This window comes from Sceloporus undulatus, chromosome 5 (genome assembly GCF_019175285.1).
Source record: "Sceloporus undulatus isolate JIND9_A2432 ecotype Alabama chromosome 5, SceUnd_v1.1, whole genome shotgun sequence".
NCBI classification, from domain to species: domain Eukaryota; kingdom Metazoa; phylum Chordata; class Lepidosauria; order Squamata; family Phrynosomatidae; genus Sceloporus; species Sceloporus undulatus.
Window position 1 is genome coordinate 27,807,730 of NC_056526.1, and position 24,963 is coordinate 27,832,692.

The 24,963-nt window shown below is 40.3% G+C and overlaps 1 protein-coding gene across 2 annotated transcripts in view; it reads right to left on the bottom strand.

Annotated features, from left to right (window-relative positions):
- The window catches only part of PAH (phenylalanine hydroxylase), a 41,071-nt gene extending 19,181 nt beyond the window's left edge, over nucleotides 1-21,890 (bottom strand). For both annotated transcript variants that reach the window (XR_006104225.1, XM_042470036.1), the window contains exons 1-3: nucleotides 21,736-21,890; nucleotides 18,641-18,748; nucleotides 6,049-6,232 (exon numbers count right to left, since the gene is read on the bottom strand). Coding sequence is in view for 1 of the 2 variants with exons in the window: in XM_042470036.1 (XP_042325970.1) it covers nucleotides 6,049-6,232; nucleotides 18,641-18,748; nucleotides 21,736-21,777 (334 nt within the window). In the remaining variant the exon portion in view is untranslated. The remainder of the gene's footprint in view (nucleotides 1-6,048; nucleotides 6,233-18,640; nucleotides 18,749-21,735) is intronic.
- Nucleotides 21,891-24,963: the final 3,073 nt, after the last annotated feature.

A 24,963-nucleotide genomic window follows, 5' to 3' on the forward strand; every position in this document is an offset into this window, starting at 1 on the left:
GGATTGATAATTTGATGAGGCACTAGAGTTCTCTGAATGAAAATTCCAAATGTCATTGTTGTGTGCCTTCAAGTCATTTCCAATTTATGGTGACTCTTAAGGCAAACCTATTACAGAGCTTTCTGGGGCTGAAAGTGTGTGACTTACCTAAAGTCATCTTGTGGGTTTCCATGGCCAAGCAGCAAATCAAACCCTGATCTCCTTGTCCTATGCTCAAATCATCAAACCATGCTAGCTCTTCCCTAAACTCCAGACACAATGATTCTATAGGATGGAACCATTGCAGTTAAACTGGAATCAGAGCACTATAATTGAGTAATGTGAAAGTCCTCTCTGTTTTCAAGCCTATAAATATATAGTACATAAACATACATTTAACCAGAGGTGAGTCCAGTGAGCTCAATAGGAACTGCTTATGCAAGAAAAGGATTCTGACATGGTTGCAGAGGCATGCTCATCCCGGTCCTCATATCAGTAATCTTTACACCTACCTCCTGTTGTCATTGTTGTTGTTAACTGCTTTCGAGTCAACTTTGACTCATAGTGACCACATGAATGAGACCCCTCCAAACCCCCCTTCCCTCTACTTCCCAAAGTGTGTTGAACTAAAACACCCATAATCCATGTAGTCCAACACAACTGGAGAGCAACATGTTCTGAACATTGAAGTAGGCTAAATCTCTGGCATTTGTAAGACACTTTAGTTCTTGTTCAAAACACCTTACATGTATAATATGATTTAAGTGAAATTCCATTGCTTATACCACTCTTAAAAGCCTCTGTTTATAAAACTGACACAAGTGTATATGGCTTTTAAAAAAGAAGAAAAAATCCACCTGTGTTAAGAGATAAAATTTAGACATTCCTCAGTAGAGGGCAGCAGCAGCAAATTATTAGCTCTTTGGATATACAGTATTTGTGCTGTGCAACTAGAACCCAAGCTAATGCAGCTAATAGTGAAGAATTCAGATGTAGTTAAAAATCTTATGATGTAAAAGTTTTTAAAGTTTAAATTAGGAATGAAGTTAAAACACTGATAATTTAAAACCGTACAAAGTCATTTTAAAAACATAGCAATAAAGATAAAATAGTAGTATAAATGTTGTGTGCTACAACCCCCTCTGAAGAAACTCGCCAAGAACCCCCAGTGATAGGTTCACCATAGGGTCACCATAAGTCAGAAACAACTTGAAAGCATACTACTACAACAAATACTTACAAGCATCATTACGTTCAACAGTACTTAATCCCCTGTAAGCAAGTACATGATTGCAGTATAAGTATGTGAGCCTCCATGTTTAAATGTTATCAGCATCTGGTTCCTAGATATAGCTAGAACAAATGGAAGGTAGGAACTGGCTATCAGCACCAGGCATTGTTAATTCTCAGCTTTCTGGAGCTTTCAGATGGATGCTGTTAGAAATTTTGGGTTAGATCAACTGTGTTGGCTGAGGATGATGGTAACTGTGGTTCAGTACATCTGAAGGAGACCATAATGGGGAAGACTGGAATCAACAGCTGGCATTTTGTACAAAGGCTAATTTGAACTGCAGTGCTCACTCTATGCCCAGATCCAATAGCAATGCCTTTTAGGGGAAACATTCCTCAGTAGTTCAAGTAAAATGATACATCATTTATATCTATTTCTATAGATAGCCAAATCTCTCTCTTTGTCTCTCTTTCTCTAGATAGATTTTATATACATACAGAGTGAAAAATCCATCTAACTGTCACTTTCCCTAAAATGTCAAGCAACAAGGCGCTTCAACATGCTTTCTCTTGCCCCTGTTCAACAGACACACTGTCTCTTCTCGCTGCCATTAATGAATGGCCAGGCTGAGCTGTTGCAACACTGACCCTCTGTGAAGCTCTGCAGGGCACAGGCTGGGCTGATCAGTAATAAATATTGATTTGCCTGCTAGAGGAACAGCCGTGTTTTATAGTCTTGCTGAGGACACCCAAGTGGTGACTAGTTTAACATGGGGGTCAGATACTTAATGGGATGCTAATCAGTGGTTTATATGAGGGGCAACAAATTCACAGGGCTCCAGAAGTTCTGCAGAACTCTGCCCATTCTGGGGAGGGGTCAAAGGTAGGACTTGAAAATTTATTGTGTTTTCTAGGCACAGGTCTGAGTCCTTAAAAAAAAAGAGCCAATTGCTCTGGTCACCCCCAGGGTCCCAGCAAACAAGGCTTGTATAGACCCTCAGCTGTCTCTGGACAGCAATAAATTGTATCTTCATTTCCCTGCTGAAGTAGGATCATACTTAATCTTTTTATTCAGGGCTCCAAAGGGTCTAACACTAAATGTTCAATTGTCCTCTTTTTTTTAAAGGTTTTCTAAAAAAAGATGTACAGTTTTAATGACAAATCCATTGAACCCTTTCTTAAAAAAAAAAAAGTCCTGCATCTGGTATGACATTGCAGATATAGTGGCTGCATTCAGATGTCACAGTAAACCAGGAGCAGGGAATGTGTCTCTCTCTAGATCAGGGATGAAAAAATGGAGGCTGTGGGTCACTTGCAATCTCTGGATTCCAGCTTTTTGACACTTGAAGTCCCCACCTCAGCCAGTCTTGCAAAGCCTGCTGAATTCCTCATTTAAAAAAAAAATAATTGGTGTGATTTTTAGGTAACTTTGCCCCCATGAAAACATGCTTTGACACCATAGCACACCCCCAACCCCTATCTAGAACTCTTGTTCTCCAGTTGTCCCTCCATATCCACAGGTTCTGCATCCATGGATTCAACCACCCACAGTTTTAAAATATATATTTTTAAATTCCAAAATGCAAACCTTTGAGCTTCTCATCATTTTATATAAGGTAAGCAATTTGATTACACCATTGTATATAATGGGACTTGAGTATCCATGGATTTTGGTATCCACAGGTGGCTCTGGAACCAAAGACCAACAGATACCAAAGGCCCAAAGATACACATCTATACTCCCTTCTTCCTTTTCATTTCCCAACACGAATCTAAAAAAAAAAAGACTAGAAACTTTTCCTTCTGTTTTTGATTAACTACAGTTTACCTTTGCAAACCAGTGTCTGAAGCCATGGCTTGCCCTTAACTTTTAAACCATGAATAAATTTAACCACAGTTTGTTGGGGTTGGACAAAATAATAAGCAGCGGTTGAACAAAAACTAGAATGGCCAGATGGAAAAGAGGACATGGTTTCATCACAGTTAATAGTTGCATAGAAGATGGCATTTCAGCAGATCTAGCTGTAATTGCCTCTTCTGCAGGAGTGCAACCATCTTTTCCATCTGGCCACCTGATATATGACAGATCTTTGACTAGTCTAATTCTTTATATCAAACTACTGGGAAACCTATGTTCAGGTGGCCCCAAGAGGTTAGGTCATGTGATGTCATACTTTAGACCAGGGTTTCTCAACCATGATTCTCTGGAACTCTACAGTTCCTTAAGAGGTTGTTCTTCAAGAGATCATGCTTTTTTAAAAATAAAAACATAGATTATATTTTTGAGCTACAGATATAACAATTTTTATCCATATGTTCCCTAAAACCTAAAAAAATTGCAAGAGTTCAACTAAGGTTAAAAGGTTTTAGAAAGGTTGCTCTAGATTATCCATCCATCCATCCATCCATCTATCTATTGTACTTATACCCTATCCTCCAACAAAAAAGGCTCACAGGACAGCTTGTGTTTTTTTTTAATAGTGCATTGAAAATAGAGACAGGGAAATTGCATCAGTTCTAGAATCTGCCACTCTCATGCACCTTTTCCAAAAGATAAGACTGGCTATACTTGCAGAAACTTCACAAGAGTATTCCATAAATGTGTATCTCAGCTTTCAGTGTCCAAATCCTCACCACATTTACTCAAAAATTAGATCCATTGATTACTATAACCTTGTTGCCAAAAAACAGCTTTGAGATGCTTGACAATGAAATAGAATTTTGTCTTCTCCATTGGGGGAGGCAGTAAAATTATAATGAAGAATGAAGATTTTTTTTAAAATCCTCCTAACCTGAACAAGTAATTAAATCTTTGATTTTAGGTGACTATGACTCCCTGCCAACGCATAATGTATTGTCTCTCATTTTCTTTTCCTGAATGGTGGTGTCCAGTTCCTCCAAATATTTCTCTCTTCCCCTTTGCAATGTCATGGATAGGACACAAAAGAAAGGGTAAGGAGATTATCAGGATTTATTTCAGGGAGGTATTCTTACCCTTTCATGTTGCTCCCAGGAAGGAAGAGGCAGCAGGCCTAAAGCACTGAAAGCTCAACCTTAACTGAAATCCTATTAGGATCACATCTGCTGTCCAAAACGCTGTATTCATAAGACTGGGATGGGTGTGGGTGAAAATGAGAAGAGGGTGCAATGAGCATTCAGGCTTTCTCTTCAGGAATGATATTTTTTGTAACTGTTTGGCTGTCCCCAGTAGACTGTTCTACCAATATGCATATTTATTATTTGTAAATTAATCATACCTGTTCAGTATTGAACATAAACAAATGAACTTATGGACTCATAAAGGTAAAGGTTTCTCAGATGTTTCTAACTTACCCTTTTGGGAAAAGCGTGCTGTGCTCCATTAGGTGTTAGAATTGTGTAGCCTATAACCAGTCAAGGTCCCTAGTGTGGCCTTGTTCCCATTCCCCTGATATCACTTCACCAACTTTTCACCCTGTATTTGGCCCCAAAAAGAGAACAATTGCGCCCTTCAGAAGACCTAGAATGTTCCACATAATGCAATTATGCATTTCATCCACACCTTTGGAGGGGGATTAAAACAGCCCATATGCACAAATAGAAGGGTTTTCTTTAAAGTGTGGAAGGACGGAGTTGAATTGAGACTCAGGCTTGCATCCTTCCGAGGTCGCTAAAATGAGTACCCAGACTGTTGGGGGCAAATTAGCTTACTTGCTAATTAGCTTACTTGCTGTTCACTGCTATGATCTTTGGAATAGCGGTATATAAATAAAACAAAATTTAAAAAATAAATGCAGTTTGTGTAAATCTAGTTATGGAAAATTGGATGGTGGTACCTCCCAGACTTTCCATAGTTGGCCACCTCTGGCTACATGGCTTGGTTTGGTATGTCATGTTCTTGTGTATATGGGGTATATTCTGACAATTGGCTTGCTGGCTGAGGGATTCTGGGGGATGCTGCCCCCCAAAATTAATATTTTCAAGCTCTGGATTAGGGATAAAATAGTTGCCCATAAGTACTCCAATTACCTCTATTCCAATTACCTCTACACTAGAGCTGCATAATTTACAGCCCTCATGTAGCTTCTTGAGTTATGCTTTGTGGGGCCATGTTTCCCATCACCATCACAATTGAATCACCTCCCGGAGTCCTTCGGAACCACACAATTATGGCATTATAATCCCAAATGACAGGATTTGCAATTGAAGGAGGAGCATTTAGAATTCTCAGCCAGAAAACTTTTGGCCTCACTCCATTACAAATCCTGGGATTCCACAGGATGGGGGTTAAAGTGGAATCATAGCGCTATGACTGTGTGAATGTGAAAGGGCCCCTGGTAAGCATTACTGTTTCAACACCACTCATGACAGTACACCACAAACATTTCTGTACCACAAATTGCAACCTTTACAGTCTGGAGTTTAAAAAAAATAGAAAAAAGAAAAGAAAAAGAGTTCCCACTTATCCCCTTAGGGATTTGGGTGGAGGGGTTGGTAATTTTGTTTTGCATTGTTGGTAGGCAGTTGTTATGAAAATTACAAACAGAACAAAGGCAACTGCAGCTAAGAAATCTGAAATGCTTCAGAAGGATTGGTACAGAGTTTTGATAGAAGGGGAATGCTCAAATTTCTTACATTTTTGAAACCAAGGGCTGTACTGCAAATGAAGAAATAATAATAAAAAAAGATAAATGCATTCCAGTCTAAGTATATATGAAGTGAAAATCAGATCAATTCACTTAAAAATGAGGACCTGACAAAAATCACTGCATATTCAGAGGTGGCACAGGTGGTAATTTGAGCACAAAACTCACATGATGTTGGAAGGAAATCTTGTTGTTCTCAACAAAATTTTCTTACCTGCATCCTTCCTCTTTTCACGTGAAAGCTCATGAACATTTGCTCCAATGTCGTCTCTCAAGGTCCTGATGAGTTCCTCAAGAGCAGGAACATTCTTGCTTTCCACATTGATGAAAAATTCATACTCATCTTTGTTCAGTCGAGAAGGTCTGGACTCAATGTGAGTCAGATTTATTCCCTTTTCCTAGAAGAGAATAGCATTGACAATATGTCACTATTTGCAAGGTAGCCCAGAAAGTAACTGAGAAAATGTTTTTCTTTAAGGTGTGTATAACCTTTTATATATTTGTTTATTTTAAATATTTTTATCCTGGTAACAAACGGATAAAACAACATCAACAATTTTGGAAATTCCAAATTTAAATAAATAAATAAAGTGAGAACATATTAAATAATTCTAATAAGCTGAAACAGCTTGAAGAGGTTAATGCTTAAAATTACATTAGGCACCAAAGGCTTTAATAAAAAAATCATGCTTTGTCCAAAAGAAAGCAATGTTGGTGGCAGTCAGTGGTGTTCCCACACCAGGTGACACCTGGTACAGGGGCAGGACTTCTGGGGACAGGACTTCCAGTCCATGACTTTGGGGGGGTTTGGGGGGAGGGGTGCCTGAAAAATCCCCCCCCCCCGCAGGGCCTGGGTGCCTGAAAAAGCCCCTCCACGAGGCCTGGGCACCAGGAAAAACCCCTCCGTGGGGCCTGGGTGCCAGAAAAAGCCCTCCTATGAGGCCTGGGTTCCTGAAAAAACCTCCATGCAGCCCAAACAGCACAAGCAGGGAGTAGAGTGCCAACCTAATGCCACCCCCCCCCCTTCTTGGTTGTCACCCAGTGAATTTCACACACTCCACATCCTGCCTGTGACACTACTGGTGCCAGTCAGGCCTCCAAGGGTAGGGCATTCCATAAGCGGGCACCAAAACTGAAAAGGACCTCTTCTGCACTCTCCCACAATGTTATCCCCCCCTAGTGGGACACAGAAGAGAGCCTCTCTAATAGATCTCAATCTTCAGGCAGACATGTATACATGTGAAAAAATAAGAATATGGAAATTGTTTTTTTTGGACTTTAACTCCCAGAATCTCCCAACCAACATGGTTCCTGCTCCTCACTACTCCAAAATATTGGTAAATGATTATCTTGGTTGCAAGGCAAAACTAAAAAGGAATGGGATAGAATGGAGGGAGCATGATTATAGAATAGAGATCTCTGATAGGTGCATTTATCTGAAAATCTAGGAACTGGAGTTGCCCTTTAGGGAGTGATACCCTTGCTCCTCATTTAAACTGGAATCATTTTGCAAAATAGTTACCTTAAAGAACAAAATATTAGGGGTGGAGGATAATTTGTTTGGTTTGTCCTTTTGATAAGAGTTGTCCAGATCTTCATAAATTCACCCCGAAAAGATCTCTCTCTCTCTCTCTCTCTCTCTCTGTGTGTGTGTGTGTGTGTGTGTGTGTGAGAGAGAGAGAGAGAGAGAGAGAGAGAGAGAGAGAGATCAAATATTGGGGATTTGCAAAACTGAGAGATTAGTTCATCCAAGCAGAGGGCTTCAAATGCTTGACTTTTAATCCTTGTGCATTCAACCATATTAGTGAGGGATGAAGGTTGCCATCATTGTTTCTATATAGTTGCCGTATATTGCAGGCAGATACAGTGTGATAATCACTAGACTAGGAATAGTTGGACTTACTGAATTTGACTAGTGCAGAAGATTGAAAACTTCATTTTATTTATTTTTTAAAGTTATAAATTCCTCAAATCTTCAAATTTCTTTAGAATTCTAATTGAAAGAACAAGAGATTTTAAAACTGTGAATGTAGGAGCAAGAAAAACTGACAGATTTGTCCATCAGTACAACAGGAGGTAGGAGACACCAAGCCTTGAATATATTCAAAGACCTCTAGAGATCACTGAGAGTATAACATCTGAGAGAGACAGAGAGAGAGAATAGAAATGTTACTCTACAATGAACGTTGTGCGATGGTCACTTGCTCATGTCCTCAGCAATAAACACTACAGATGAACTTAAATTACTTGGCCACACACGCCAACACAAGAAGTTGAAAAGGTCAAAAGTGCATTCAAATCCTGTGGCTCAGGAAAGATGTTCTCCTAATTAAACCAGCCTCCATGCAAAGAAGGCATTTAACTCAGCTAGACCCTGAGGTCAAGTTGTTTTAGTTCTCTAAAGGTCTGTATTGCAAACAGACAATGCTTTGTATGAGCCATTTAATTAGGTGCTCACAAATCACTGGCAGACTCCAGAGTTCGGGGAAAGTTACAGTTGCTCCAAGTAAAAATTTATTATGATTGAGACCAAATCCAATAAGTCACAGTCTGTTCTAAATGAGAATCCTCTGTGGTCTCACAGCTGTAAGTTAGGTCTTTATACAGGAGATAATGGCCAGAATCCTATTGGTTGTCCTTTTGTCATCTGAAGTACTTTCATGGGTATTGCACAAGGAAGTATCCAGTATCTCCTTGCTCAATGCCTTTGCCATGGATGCCGAAGGGCCTCCAGACAGGGTTCTTAGACACAGATCTAACCCAGCCACCTGTTTACTATGGGGATGTGGTTAGACACTGTCAGCTCCCCATGTGTACCTGGGAAAGAAAGAGTAGCCATTGATCCCAGACTGGTTCCTGTGTAGACTGGCCAATAAGGCCAGCCTGGGGACAGAGCTGGGGCATGGCATCCATATAACACCTGCTGACCTCTGCCCCCATGGCGGTGTGATGCTGCATGCCGCATCACACGGCGCACTGCATCACAATGCTCCTTTGGCGCTGCGTCCACATGACAGAGTGCCAAAAGAGTACCATAAAGCCATGGCTCTGGCGTTACAGCAGCCTTTGCAGGGTACAAAAAGGAGCCAGATCAGGTCTGTGGTGTGCGGTTGCCATGGCCCCAATCTGGCAAAGATGGAGGTGGCTGTAGGCTGCCCTGTCAGAGGTGGTCGACACAGCCCCTAAGTTACCCTTCAGACATTTGGATTCCACCAGTGCTCCACTCAGATTTTGGCCTTGTTTGCTTTCTTGCTGGAGCTATCAAAAACATGAACTCAGCCACTTAAACACAGCTCAGAAAAAAAAAAAACCTGTTTGGATTATCATTCCCAGGATCCCTTAGCCAGTATGGTCACAGAACTTTGGTTAAGTACAGTGGTACCTCGGGATACGAAATACCCAGGTTACGAATTTTTCGGGATACGAAAAAATCCCATAGGGATTTATTGTTTCGGGTTACGAAAGTTTTTTCGGGTTACGAAAAAACTCCGGCGCTGTTTTAAATGGAGCCGCGGCAGAGCCGCGGCTTTTTTCCCCATTAGCGCCTATGGCAATTCGGGTTACGAAGGTTTTTCGGGTTACGAAATTAGCCGCGGAACGAATTAATTTCGTAACCCGAGGCACCACTGTAGTAACATGGCATGGGCTGACTATGGGTTGGCTGCTCTATGCTAGACCACCCTCACTTTTGGTGGGGTAATGGTAACATGGAACATAACTACATTATTGCCCCATCTCAGATAGTGTACCTCTTTCCCACATTACCGGAAGAGCAAAAGTAGGTGGCAACTGTGCTCAGGAGTAAGCAAAGCATCACCAGAGCATAGAAAAGCTGCAGGTTTGGAGATGTTGCTTTGGGACAGCTATACAAATTCTACAGACAGGATATGCAGCTATTGGTCAAAAAGCAACTTTGCCAAGCTCTTCATGAAAAAAAATCCATGTAAATGAACAGTTCAAATCTCCAACAAGAGTGATCTGTCCTCGCCTTACCAGTCTACTGGATGGGAATGGGACAAGGGTAGGGTCAGGGGCAGAGAAGAAAAACAGGAGGGAGTGAGGGGGGTTGGCGCCACTCATTTGTAGTTCTGTCCCATTTATCACTGGGTTTGTCTGTACATACGGTCACCATGGCCCTTACTGCTAAATTTCATTAATAAAGCTTTTTACAGAAAAGATATTCCGCATGCTTGGGTTTGCCATTGTTCCCCCTTTACACATACCTGTATATACTCGACTATAAGTCAAGGGCAGATTTGGGGACCAAAATGATGGATTTTGAGAAGTCGAGGGTAAAACTTAGGGGCATGTAACAAAGGATATAAAGAACAAAGCAAAGGAAAACAATGCCAAAGAACAAAATTCCAGCAGGCATAACTATTTCTGCTCATACTAAAGGCTGGATGGATGAGAGAGTAGAGCAGGGTTAGTGCTTCAAGGACAGATTACACACTTGCCTTTCACCAGGGGATGGTTCCTTTAAAAAAAAAAAAGCATTACAGTACAGTACTTACATTGATCCATGGATAAGTCAATTCAGGTTTTTGACCTACATTTCTAGATTTATACATCATTATATACAGTATGTTACACTAGTACATCTATCCTATTTTATAGAGATCAGGCAGATTTTAAGGCATCCTTTGTTTGATGGGTTTTATCCAATCCAAATCCAGTTTAAAGAAAAGAACCATCAGAAGGAAATACAAGGATCCTGAAGAACCTGCCTGCCAACATTTAGCTCTTGAGCACTCTGGGGCCGATTTTAGGGCTTGGGATTGCAGAGCGACTACATGGTTCGAAGCCCTAGAGTAGCAGCGGCGTCATTATGGTGTGGCCCCATCCACATGGGGACCGCCATGATGATGCAAGCGTGGTGCAGCATCCACACATTGCAACACTGCACTTGCGTCAGCAATGCGTGACAGTGCACCAATTGCGCACTCATGGGATCGGCCACGCTCACCAAAAATAATCCATTTTAGTGGTTTGTTTTTGGTGTGGAGGGAAGCTGCACAGTTTGACTGCTGCAGCGTCCCTTAGGAGCAAAAATGGGCACCGCCAGCCCACCCTTTCAGGGCAGTCTGTCGAGTCCCTCAGTCATGATCTTCCTCATTGTGGTGGAATGTGTTACATTTCTATTTTGAATATAACCATTCTTTCTTAATGTGCACCAATTAACATATGCAAATTTTATGAAAATATGAGCTCTCCTTTGGTGAAATATTTGTTCTCTCTCTCTCTCTCTCTTTCCTTCTCTCTCTCTCTCTTACTCCTATTTATGGCCTTCTTAGGAGATACTCCCAATGAAAACACAGGAACTTTATTCCAAGAAAACCTATATGGAAATTAAAAGGAAGTCAGAGAGAAGAAAGGAGAAAAAAGGTGCTTTGAAGCTATTTCCTCTTATTATCTATTCCAAACCAAACTTTGACAGCACTGCATTGAATCACCCTGTTATATCAATTTTTAAAATACAAGCAAGTTAACCTTCTGTTATTATTAAATACTTTGAAAATCTTTCTGGAAGGGAAGAGTAGAAGATCATCCACAGTATTATGATTCCACTTTAATTTCTTTCCTACGGAATCGTGGGATTTGCAGTTTAAGGAGGGGGATTTAGAATTCTCAGCAAGAGGCCTCCAGTGCCTCCCCAGACTACAAACCCCAGGGTGCCATAGGGTGGAAGCATGGCAATTAACAGTGGAATTATAGTGCAGTATTTGTGGGAAGTGAATGGGCCCCAGGTTGAGTTTTTGAATCATAATGCACTTCAATACTCCACATACTGCCTAATGCTAAAATTAAATAGAGCAGCATTCTTTGTTGTTGCTGTGTGCCTTCAAGTAATTTCTGACCTATGGTGACCCTAAAGCAGACCTATCATGTGGTTTTCTTGACAAGATTTGTTCAGAGGTTTGCCATTGCCTTCCCCTGAGGCTGAGAGCATGTCACTTGCCCAAGATCACCCAATGGGTTTCATGGCATTTGAGGCCTCTTGAAATTAAAACATCTCTCAGATGTTACAATCAACTTATGCTTTTTAAAAGTAGGTAGATTTTATATGAAATGCCAGCATCCCTCTAATACTGAAAGTAGCTTCTCCACCATTTCTTCCATTTTTTAAAACTGGATTGTGGTTTGTAGAAGTGATGCCACGGTTTGAAGGGCAAGTTTGCTAGATTTTTTTTTTAAAAAATGGGCTTAATAGACAAACAGTGCAAAAGTACCATTTTACTTAATTTTAAAGGAGGAAAAGGAAACATGTATCAGAATGATGAATAAAAACAGTCTCAAAGGTGGGAATAAAATACTATGCAGCCCAAGAATTTGTTTATATCTTGGTTTTATCATACTAAGATATCACCTTCCACCCAGTAATATCAACCTACTGTTTTAATCTTTGCTGTCTTATAGTTTACATTCCCATTACCAAAAGCTTTGAATCCTGATGCCTCTAGTTTCCACTGGAAATCGATTATGATCCTCATTTGAACAATTCCAGTAGAGAAAAAAGGGAGGCAAACACCAAAAGCCCAGGGTATTTTGGTAGCCACTTTTTAGTGGTTCTTCTGCTAAGAATCAATCCTGACCCACATCTAATAAGTGGGAACACCAGATCAGGATCGATTCTGTCAGAGGAGAGGGGCAAATGGCAGAGGGGTGTGTGTCATCCATCCGCAGAGGTGTCACACACACAGAGAGTGCTGCTGTTTTGGGTCCTTTTTAAAAAAAATTAAAATTAATCACAAAATTGATACATTGGCAAAGCGGCTACTTGCAAATGCAAGTAGCTTCTAGCCCATTCTACTTATTTTGCTATTAGTTTTGCTTTTTTTAAAAAAATATATCCCCCATCCATCCTCCTTCTCCTTTTCCCAGCTCTCTTCCTTCCTATCTTCCTCCTTTCCTCCATGGCTTCCACTGGGGCTGGCAGGACCGCCAATGCTTCTGTCGGGCCTCCGCCACTTCCACCAGAGCTGGCAGGGCTCCCACTGCTGCCGGGCCTCTGCTGCTTCTCCAGAGCTTACAGGGCTTCCAGCATTGCTGCTGTGCTGCTGCCACTTGCCCAGTGCTGCACCTGATGCCCCGCAAGTGCTGTCAGCCCTGGAGAGGCAGCAGATGCCCAGCAGCAGTGCCGGAAGCCCCACTAGCTCCAGTGGAATCTGCGGAGGCCCAGCAGCAGCACTGGAGGCCCAGCCAGCCCTGGATTCTCTGGGAGCTAGGTGAGTAGAAGGCACATTGGGAAAGAAGACAGCAAAAGAGGGTTCAGTTGGGACTGTCTGAAGGGGTTGGGGTGGGACTGGCTCAAGGGCTGCTTCATCTTCCTCAATGGAAATGAACAGCGTGCCAATGGGGAAAATCGATTACAAACAGGCCCCCTTTTCATAGTGGGAATGAGAGGCCTTTTGGAATCTGTTTGGTCAGCAGGGCAGAGCCGAATCAGAACACGGGTTATTCTTCCAGTGGGAATGAGCCAATTCTGCTCCTTTGAATGAGAATGAGAAAATGTCAGTTTTGTTCAGCACTTGCTAATCCTGTTTCTGTTCACAGAAAGGGTTATCAATATTTCCCACAGCCACATTGGGTCTTCAATTGATTCCACATATCCCAAGAAAGCCGTGGAGAACATTCAGAAGAAAGCTGTGTTAAAAGGAACTCGTATACATTGAATTTAAAGTGCCCCCCTTATGAACACTGGGGCTGATGGCCATATAATTATGGGTGATGTTGTTGTTGTTGTTATTATTATTATTATTATTATTATTATTATTATTAGGGTCACATTTAATTGGAACTAATCTGTTGAGGGCAAATCTAAACCCAGCATGGATGGGGCCAGATTCAGAAAAGGGAAGAAGTAACAGATCCTTCTTGAAAAAGGCTCAAAGCTTTTAGAGGGTTTTTGAAATTTGGGTGAGGGTCAATAAGTACCTTGGGTTGCAAGTTGCTCTATACTATTATGATTGAACTCCTACTTTAGCAGAAACTTTTAAGTGTATAATTCACTCCTTTGGATTTGTTGTTTCAAGTCAACTCCAGTTTATGGGAACCATGATACTAGGGTTTTCTTGGCAGAGTTATTCAGAGGAGGTTTGCCATTGCCTTCCTCTAACACTGAGAGAGTGTGACTTGCCAAGGTCTCCTACTGAGTTTCCATGACTGAGCAGAGATCTGAACCCTGGTCTTCTGGAGTCTTAGTCCAACACTCAACCAAAGCACTACCGTATTTTCTGGCATATAAGATGACCGGGCATATAAGATGACCCCCAACTTTTTGAAGAAAAATATAGAGTTTAGGATATACTCACCGTATAACGCTACCCCTCTTCCTCAGAAGCTGGCAGCCGGCCGTGCAGCGGCTCAGGGAGCCTCCAGAGGCCCCTTAAAGCCAGGGGGGCTGCCGGCTTCCCAGCCTCCAGAGGGGCGGAGAAGCGGCACACCCAGAAGCAAACTTGCTTGGCTCCTGGGGCACACAGAGCCGAGAAGCTGCAGCCTGAGAGTGCCACGGCCGCTCAGGGGCCTCAGGAGGCCCCTTAGAAGCAGCGCAGGCGGCCAGCTTCCCAGGCCTCGGAGGCCCCAGGAAGCGCACACGTGTGCTCTCGGGGTGGCCGGCTTCTCAGCCCTCTGGAGGCCTGGGAAGCCGGCAGCCCCACACTGGCTTCTAAGGGGCCTCTGGAGTCCCTGAGCCAGCAAGCGCTGCACGGCCCCGGCTGCCAGCTTTGAGGAAGAGGGGTAGCGTTAACTTGAAACAACAAATCCAAACCTGGAGAAGTGGGCGGCCAAGTGTGCACGCACCGGGCTGGGGCTCAACCGGTGTATAAGAGACCCCAACTTTTGACCCAATTTGAGGGTCAAAAAGTCATCTTATACGCTGGAAAATACGGTACTCTGACTTTCACTTCTTCAGATGCATGATGTATATATTTTCAACGTAGGTATACATGCATACGCATATGGTGTGGAGTCTGGGATCAGACTAAAATGGATACTGAAAAGGCCATTGCATTATTAATATTGGTCCATAAAGAATAAGCTTGAGCTCAACTTTACTCCATGAATCAAGGATTGTAACTAAAAGTGCACATGCACAGCTCACATGCATCTTGTAACGTGCGTGTTTTACTTTTTTAAAAATCTGTTGCAATCCAATTACTAGTCCAATGGACAAAAACCCCATTGAACCAATTGCTGAACAGTAACCAACATCATATAAATCTCATTTTAAGGGCCTATCTTGCTGGAACTAGCAACTGGATTTAGGCCTATATCACAGACCTAGATTCCCATTTCAGAAAATTATGATAATATGAACTATCCAAGGAGGAAAAAAAAATCAATCAGCAAATGATGATGCTAGTTGTACAATAAAAACCCACCCCTCTGGAGCGATCCAGTTACCTGGGTTTCTATTGCCAAACGCTTCATATTAGAATGCTTCACCAACTAAAGCAAACATTGCTAGAGTTTGTAGTCACCAAAAATAGTAAGGAGATAAGAAATGTTTTGAGGTCTGCTTAACAGGAGAGAGTAATTTTTACAGTTGTCCACATACTAGAAGCTTCTGTATTAGATGTGGGGGTCACTTTTGTGCAAAAGATGTATACCTCACGGGGTCTGTAGGGAACAGCATGGTTCACCTGGTTGTTGGGACCAGACATGATAGGTGGATCTGAGAACTAAATGTGATTGGTCTAATCTGCCAAATAGATAGAGATGGGTGGGAGGGAGCAGCCACATTCTTTTGAAAAGCATCAACTGTTTGCTTGAGCTTCTGAAATGACCTTGGGATGTTTACACCCCGTGGCTTCAAGTTGCCCGAGCCCTACCAAACATGGCCTGTTACAGACACCAAAATAAAGCTGCTTCGAGTCAAGTGGGTATGGTGTTTCATGATGCATGCGTCCTAAGAGTCCAAAAGCCCAAAGCCACGCCCAGTCCTTAGGGCTGGAGCGTGGCTTTGGTGCGACTTCGGACTCTAGACGTGCATCATTGAAACACCATACCTCCACTGTGACTCGACAAGCTTTATTTTGGCTGTCTGTAACAGGCCTATGATTTATTAATTATGTCCAGAAGCTGGAACTTCTTTCTGGAAGGACTCTAATTTTACTAATTTTTAATGGCTTTTTGGAAGTCAGTGAAATCCTTCCTCCTTTCTAGGAGGGATTTTGAGTTGTAAATATAACTATTTTATTGAGTGGATGTTAACTGTCCACGGGTGTTGGGTTGTTGCTGTTTAAAAAATGCTTCTCGCTGTGATTGTTCATATTGCAGTTAAAAAATAACTATGAAAATTAATGTCTAAAACATTAACTATATAACAGGTTGAAATGGAGAAAAATGTATACATGTCCAAAATGGAGAAAATCTTTTGGAACCAACAGCTTTAATGTTTTCATTTGGTGCCAAAAGGAAACCAACATTGGTGCCAACAGGGTCTCTATGAGGATGGCATTTCAAAATTGGGATGCCACAACAGAGAAGGCCCTTTGCCATTTCATCATATGATGTGTTGTCCCCATTGTTGGGACACCAAAGAAGGCTCCTTCTGTGTGATAATACACAATAAACATTTTAATATCCTTTATAAGTTAGTGACAGCAGCATGGTTCTCTCATGTAGGAAAATATATGGCATGATAGCTTAAGGGAAATAATAAATGCTACCAATCTAGAATGCAGAATGTACATCATTTAGATAAAGAGGACTCGTGAAAGGACCCTACACACATAGACACAAACTGTATTGAAATGTCAAGTGAATACCAAAAAGATGACAAAAGAGAGAGGGTGAATCTTTCAGGCAGCTGGCCAATGAAATGTCATCTCAAATTTCCAACAGATGTTCATGAATTACCAATAATTCACCCCTTCCTTTGTTGCTGGCCAGGTTGGCAGTTAATAGATTTCAGTAACATGGAGATCCCCATTAAGGGTTGATTCTCATACCTGTAGACATCAGTAAAAAAAATCTCATTCTGAAACTGTATGAACTCTCTCTCTGACACACATACACTGGAAAAGGACTTCAGAGTTCTCATTCTTTGGGGTAATCATTAACTTTTCCTTCAGTTAACAAACAGAAGATGTCTTAGTGCAGCTTTTGGTATTTTTCCTCTTGTATTTCCCTTTTGCTTGCTAATTTCCACCCCTCCAAGTACAAAAAAAAAGAAGGTATAGTTTAATTCCACATTTTGCTGGCCAAAGTACAACAGTTTCCATTTAGTCACCTTGGCTTCTAGGGATATTTCCGGCTTCATCTGTTCAAGGACCCAGTTGATTGTCTTTTTGGCTAGCCATGGTATCCTCAGCATCCTTCTCCAACACCACATCTCAAATAAGTTGATTTTCTTTTTATGTGCTCTTTTCACTGTCCAGCTCTCACATCCAAACATAGTGATTGGAAATAACATGGTTTGGACGATTCTAACTTCAGTGCTCAGTTGTACATCTTTACTCTTTAGAATCTTCTCTAGCTCTTTCATGGCTGCCTTTCCCATTCCTACTCTTTTACTTATCTCTTGACTGCAATTTCCATTCTGAATGATGTTTGATCCCATTGTCTAATTTCAATTTATGTCAATCCTCCACTATCATTATTTTTGTTTTCTTTATGTTCAGCAGCAAGTCTGCCTTTGCACTTTCTTCCTTGACCTTCCTTGGTAAATGTTCCAAACCCATGATGTTTTTCGCTAGTATTATTGTGTCATCTGCATATCTTAGGTTGTTGATGTTCCTTCCTCCTATTGTCACTCCTCCATCTTGTAAGTCTAACCCTACTCTTTGTATTAAGTTTTCAGCATATAAACTGAACAAGTATGGTTCAACTTACCTGACTCTTTTCCTGACTCCTTTGCCTATTGGGAACCATTCTGTTTCTAGATTCATAGCTGTTTTGAAAATAGTTACTGAACATTATATTCTTGCTTCTATAATACCTGGGGCCTTTTCACACCACATACAGTAATTATAGCATAATGATTCCACTTTAAGTTCATGGCTGCATCTTATGGAATCCTAGGATTTGTAGTTTAGTGAGGCAATGGAGTGATGCACCTGGATGAGAACTCCAAATGCCCCTCCCTAAATTTCACTTCCCAGGATTCTGTAGGATGTTGCCAGGGCCATTAAAGTGAAATCATAGTGCTATAATTGTGTGGTGTGAAAGGGATGCCAGTAGAACAGTTACACAGACTGTACAGCCCTCCAGATGTTTGTGGCCTGCAACTCTCATCATTTCTCATCAAGGGCTGTACTATGAAGTTCTTTACCATCAACATCACCACCAACAGCAACCCAAATCATATGGGACAAAGAGATAGGGAAACATGGAACTTCATGATGGGATAAGACTAGAGAAGTTGTGGGCAGAGGGAGGCTATTTTGGCATCCTCCATCTCTTCCAGTCACTGAAAACTATGGCGGAAAGGACGTCCCTTTCTAACCCTAGCACACACAGAGCGCACACTTTAAGACCCGTCTGTAACAGGCCTATGTAAACCTATCACTGCTGTTCTTGCAAACACATCATTGGCTCTTTTAAATTTTAAACTGACTTCTGGCCCCTTATGGGGTTTGTTTTGTTTTCCACAATCCCACCACAGTTGTCTCCCCCGTGCACTGTAGTCTTTTCTAGACATTTTACATGCATAATGAATATGGATGGAGATGAAAAGGAAGGGCAGTGACATTCAAATCAATAGCAAAGCATTCTGCATTAAGGAGTGGACTTCTGGTAACTAGATTTTGCTTCTAAAACACCAGTAGCTTTATTTTCTTCTATTTACATGATGAAACACATACCTCAAATATGCGGAGTATTCTTGCTAAAGCTCCCACTTCTTCTTTGAGAGAAAAGATCAAGGAAATTGCATCACTTTGGCCACTGCTTTCTTCAATGTAGCTGGATTCCTATGTAATAAATGAATAGTTAACGGTGTTCCATCCCTGTGGATTAGTGACACTGCTGGGTGTATTGACACTGCAGAATTAAAGCAGTTTGAAACTACTTTAACTGCTATGATGGTATCCTGTGAATTGCAGTTTGGTGGGCCTCAGAGTTTGCTGACAGACTAGGGTGATTATGTCACCAAACTACAAATTCCAGGATTCCACAGGACAGAGTCATGGCAATTAAAGTGGTTTCAAACTGCTTTAATTCTACATTGCACCTGCAACCACCAGCATCTACAGCTGAAAGGACTGGGTGAAGGGTTGATCTGGATCTAATGCCTTAAAGTAGATAAGAATTGTTTTTACTCCCAATATTTTTAGTAGGGTGGTATAAGAGGGGAGGAGATTCTTCTAAAGATGTGTGTGGATATGCTGGTTTGTAAAATATGTTCTGTATTTTAAAACTGGCAATTTCTCTTTTGCTGCAACAAGGACTGGAACCTTACTCAGACTCTGTGTATATCAAAAAGGAAGCCTGACTTACTATTCAAATTTATTAAGAGTACAGCCAGCTCTTGTGACTGACCTTTTTGAAAACCACAGGCTTCTTTTTGAAAACCATAGCTTCCAGAAAATCAGCCAGTGTAGCAATGGTTCTGGGAGCTGTAGTTGGAAAACTTAACATTTCCAAGCTTTAATTCTGACTACCTTCTTCTGTGTTTAACAGTGAATAAAACAGTATGTGCTGAACCAGTGACAGGAAAAACTTTTCTTAAATGGCCAAGATTGCTGCCAGCCAGTATGGTGTTGTGGTCTGACTGTCAGAGTTGGAGGCCAGAGTTCAAATCCCAGCTCAGTCACAGAAAAACACTGGGTGACCTTGGTAAAGTCACTCTCTCTCAGTCTTTGAGGAAGGCAATGGCCTTCTTTCATATTAATCTTGCAAAGAAAACCCTACAAAAGGGTCAGTGTGAGTCACAATTGGTTCAAAGGCACATCCTAGCAACAATTCTTCCCATTAACCTAATGGTTCAGACTGAAGCTGTACCAGAATTCTTTTCTTGTAAATGCTGTTAGAGAAAAATTGAGACAAATGCAAACTTGTGCCAAACTCTATATAGTCTGCTGTGTGTTCAAAAACAGATTGAGAAATATCTTGGCATAAGAAGCTAATTAAAAAGCTATTCACTGCAGACAGCCTTGCTAATGAAATAGGGATGACATCAAACCCAGACACTATGGGTACATTACACAATATAAGATGAAAATCTTAAATCAATCCAGTAAATATTTGTTTGGCAATCTATCCTGACTCCATGTAGACTTGATATTTTGTACATCACTTAATTTTATTAAGTCAGCGACCCATTAATCCAATTCCATCATGGTAAACTTGGGTCTTTTAAGTTAAGCCCATTAATTTGGACCATAGCTGAACAAGTGAGAACCTTACCCAATGAAGTTCACAAGACTGTTTATACTGTTTGGAGAATAAAGAGCAGAAATGACAAAGTCAAATCAAGTTTACAAGTTTTTTTACGGGGCTCCACAGATTTCTGATGTATTTTCTTTACAGCCAACGCTGACCTTCTGGATTGGAGAAAAGGAAACCATCTTGTCCAGTATCAACCTGAGCTCTGGGACAGCTTGGAAGCAAGCAGGGAAGACTTACCGCTTTTGAATCTTAGTGCTGTTTGTGGAGAGATAAGACTTGAACCTTTCTCCCAATTTTCAAGGGAAAGGACTTTTGAATTTCAGAGGACTTGCTGCATTCATGGACATCCAACAAAGATGAGGAGTCCTCATTCATATTTTTCTCTGCACTGAGGCAAGCACTAATCAGATTAACATGTAGTGGCTGGCATCCTGGTACTGACTTACAAAGGCTTACGTCCAATGTATTACTTTGTAAGTCATTTTTTGGGTTATGCAGAAGCTGGAATTATCTATAAATTTTTTGCAGTGACCAAATTCCCCTTCCAAAAGACAATTCTTAGCAGCTGCACCATCCACAATTATTTACTGGCTGTTGAGGAAAACATCTTATTCTATGTTTTTATCACTAGATACACATTAATGTGTGTCTTCTGGAGGATCCCTGGGAGGTCTCAAAGCTTGCTGTGCAACTAGCTGTTGGAACATAACTGGACACTTTGCCACTTCTGCCATGTTGAGAGGCTGTAGCAGTACAAGGTGGAAGTTTGGTCTGGGTAGGAGAGAAAATGGAGTTCCACCTAGCAGAACTTTATATGACCTCACCAGGGTCTTGGCCATGGTCACTTGGCATGAACTAAGGCCAAGTTTAAATGTCAAGTCTGCTGCACAGTGTACTTGACTTTCACTTGTACTTCTCCACAACAAATAATAATGTGCATACCAAACTCAAATGAACACACATTTTAAACGCAAGCATTCTCTAGCTTGACATCACATATACATGGACAGTTGTGTATAACACTCACATTTTACATATTGTTTGTTGGAAATATCAGTGTAACCTATGTGTTTTCCTGCAATAGCCCTATAGCCCTACAGTTCCCATTCAGCTTACTTATACAATAATTTTCAGTTCAACTCTATATTTTAAACATAGGGAAAAAATGCTAAGCACTGGAATGCTAGCCCTCTTCCAACGTAACTGGATTGAGAAGCATTGCCAGTTTTACATCCAGCTTCTGGAATTGTCATGAAATCTTTTATTGCTATGCATCGGGGCATGTGACCCCCCCTCCCTGCCAATATTAAACTGTAAAACCCATCATTCCTCACCCTGAGCTATAAATATTAAGGCTTCCAGGACTTGATGTCCAACAATATCCAGAAGCTGCATGTTTGCTATATTTGCTATACATCAAGCCATCACTGATGGCAAAAAATACAGAAGCTATTTGAAAAGCAGTGACCCTGTAACTAGTAGCAATTTTTTTCTTTTCATATTTTACTTTCTCTCTTGTAGTATTCATATACCACCCAATAACCAGAATCTCTTACTATTATGGACTTACCTGAAAAGCATCTCCATTCATGTTGTGGGCCTCTTTTGCCATTTTTACCCCCAGACACTAATGATCAGGCTTTTCTTTCAGGGAGGAGGGAATAGTGACCTTATCGAGTTTGCAGGAATGTCTGTGTACACAACATACACAGATATTTAAAGTTTAGTGAGCAGCTGAAGGGTCAGCCCCCTTCTTTGATCTTTTCTCTTCCCTGGCAGAGTTTAGGCAAGAGGTGGAGTTTTCTTGACACACCCCACTTTTGCACCAACCAACCCTTTTCAAACTCTGGAGGCCAAAATTACTTCCCAATGTGCAATACAAGCCACAAAACTAGAAAACAATTTAGCTTTGACATGTGGTTTCTGTTAGGATAGACAATGTGGATTGATTTTCTTCCACTGTATTTTGTATCATGCAGTATTTTAATTTCAGCTTTTTAAAAGGTTTAGTTTGTTACCACCCCATGAGCAAAGAATAATAGGATTTTGCCCTCTGGTTTGTTTAGGCATCCTCATGTATGCTTAGCTTCTTGGCCTCTGTATTAAAGGAGGTCCATTGTTGTTGTTGTTGTTGTTGTTGTTGCTGTGTGCCTTCAAGTCATTTCCAGTTTATGGTGACCATAGATTTTTAAATCATGGGTATTTATTTATTCAGATTTGTTCAGAGGGGGGTTGCCTTTGCCTTCCACTAAGGCTGATACAGTGTGACTTACACAAGGTCACCCAGTGGATTTCCATGGCCAAACAGGGATTTCAACTCTGGGCTCTAGAGTCATAGTCCAGTGCTCAATCCACTACACTACACTGGCTCTTGCTATGAGGATTTGGGGCAAAATGAGAGCATTTTCCCACAATAAGAATTCTGAACCCATTGAAATTTTCCTTCAATCTTGAAACTTCTAGCACTGCTATGACTTAAAACATTGCAGTGATAATTTAGGAATATAGTTTAGGTATCCAAAGAAAAGGGGCAGGCAAAGTTACCATGGGAATGCAAAGACAGGAAATAGACAAGTTCTAGGTATGAACCATTTTCAGCATCTCACTCTGCAATGCTAGAAATATGGGAACTGAAGGAAAAATTCATTTGGAGGGATAGAATTCTTACTTCTGGGGGCAATGCCTTCAACCCCCCCCCCCCCCCCCAGCTACACCACTGATATCTGGTTACTATTTTTCCTCCTTAATACAGACCAGACTTCAATACATCCAGCTTCTGGAATTGTCATGACTGATATATTGGAAACAACTGGAAGAACTTTGGATGAAAAAGATTAGGGTGACATGTGCTAATTGTTCTATTATGCCATTTTGGGTAGTTTTTCTCAGATGTCTATTCGGGTTTGGCTTCTGCTAGTGCTAACTCTAAATAGATTTTATCCCTAATAGTATCTGTCATTCCAGGGTGATGTGACCTTGGAAATGGGGAGTAACTGGCCAGGTAATACAGCTGACTAATAAAGACAATAATAACAAGGGACAAGGTTATATAAACATTAGTAAGAGCTAGGAATCAGACCACTAAGATGGAGTAATTAATTAGAAGCATATATATAGACTATAGCAAAGTATCTGATTGTATAAATCATAAGAAACTATGGATTACTCTTAAATAAATGGGTGTGCCACGCCAATTGATATGCATAACCTGTACTAAAAGCTACAGTTAGGGAAGAATACAGAGAAATAGAATGGTTTCCAATTGGAAAGGGGTCAAGCAAAGCTGCATTTATCACCCTATCTATTTAACTTGTATGCTGAGAACATCATATGAAAAGCAGTATTGGACTCAGAGGAGGAAGGCATGAAAACTGGTGGAAGGAACATCAACAATCTAAGACATGCAGATGACATCATAATATTAGCAGAAAGTATCAGAGATACAGAAGCATTAAAAGAAATGGAAGGGAAAAATCTAACAGCATTAAGGAAGGAAGTAGAGAAAAAATTGATAGAATATAATGAAATCCAATTATCATGGTTTGGAAGAATAGCATTAATTAAGATGAAAATATTACCAAAATTATTATTTTTTATTTGGAATGATACCATTAAAAGTGTCAGAAACCGAACTGAATAAATGGCAACAATTACTGAATATATATTGTAATGGAGGGGAAAGAACTAGATTAAATAAACAATTTTGGTACAAACCACAAAGAAAGGGAGGGTTAGGCCTTCCCAATATAAGAGGATATTATGAGGCTAATCAATTGAGATATGTGATAGAAGGTATGTTAGGGGTATCAGATTTGGAATGGTTAGAATTAGATGGAGAGGCAACAGATAAGAAAATGCAGAATATTTTTTTAGGGCGTTTACTAGGAAAGAAATTAAGGGAATTGGAAATCCACTTATGAAAAATATATTAGAAATATGGAGTAAATATAAAAAAGAATTAATAGTAGTAATAATAATAATAATAATTTATTTATATCCCGCCTCTCCCTGTATTGGATGAATGAAGACTCAACGATAACACCAATAATAATGGAAAAGAAATTCCCAAAGAATTTGAGAGGTTTGTTAGATAAGGAATTAAAGGAAAAGAAAATAGAATAGAAAATTGGATAAATGCAAGGGTAGAAAACAGAAATATAAAAGAAAAACTTATGGGAATAAAAATTATTATTATTATTATTATTATTATTATTATTATTATTATTAACCTTTATTTATAAAGCGCTGTAAATTTACACAGCGGTGTACATACAATCTTTTAGTCAGACAGTTCCTTGCCCTCAGGCTTACAATCTAAAAAATGTCTTGGTTTCCCTATATGCAATAGAACAATGGCTTAAAAATGGAAGAAAAGAAATGTAGAAAGGAAAAAGCATACTCAATTTGAACAAATAATTCAAAAAGAAAGAGAAATGTAAGGAAATGAGAATATGAAAGGAACAATTAGTAAAATTTATAAAATATTGATGGAGAATAAAGGAAAGAAGATAAAAGGAAATATTTTGAAATAAATATGGGAAGAAGAATTAGGATGTAAACTATGTGATAAGGAATGGAATAAAGTTTGGGAACAAAGACATTTGAAAAATCTATCAGTACAGATTAAAGAAAATTATTATAAATTGGTTTGGAAATGGTATTTGATACCAGTGAGATTACATAATATTGATAAGAATAATTCAAAAAATTGTTGAAGAGGTTGTCAAGAAGTAGGGTCATATATCCATATGTGGTGGCAATGTAAATATGTACAAACATTTTGGGGAAAAGTGATATT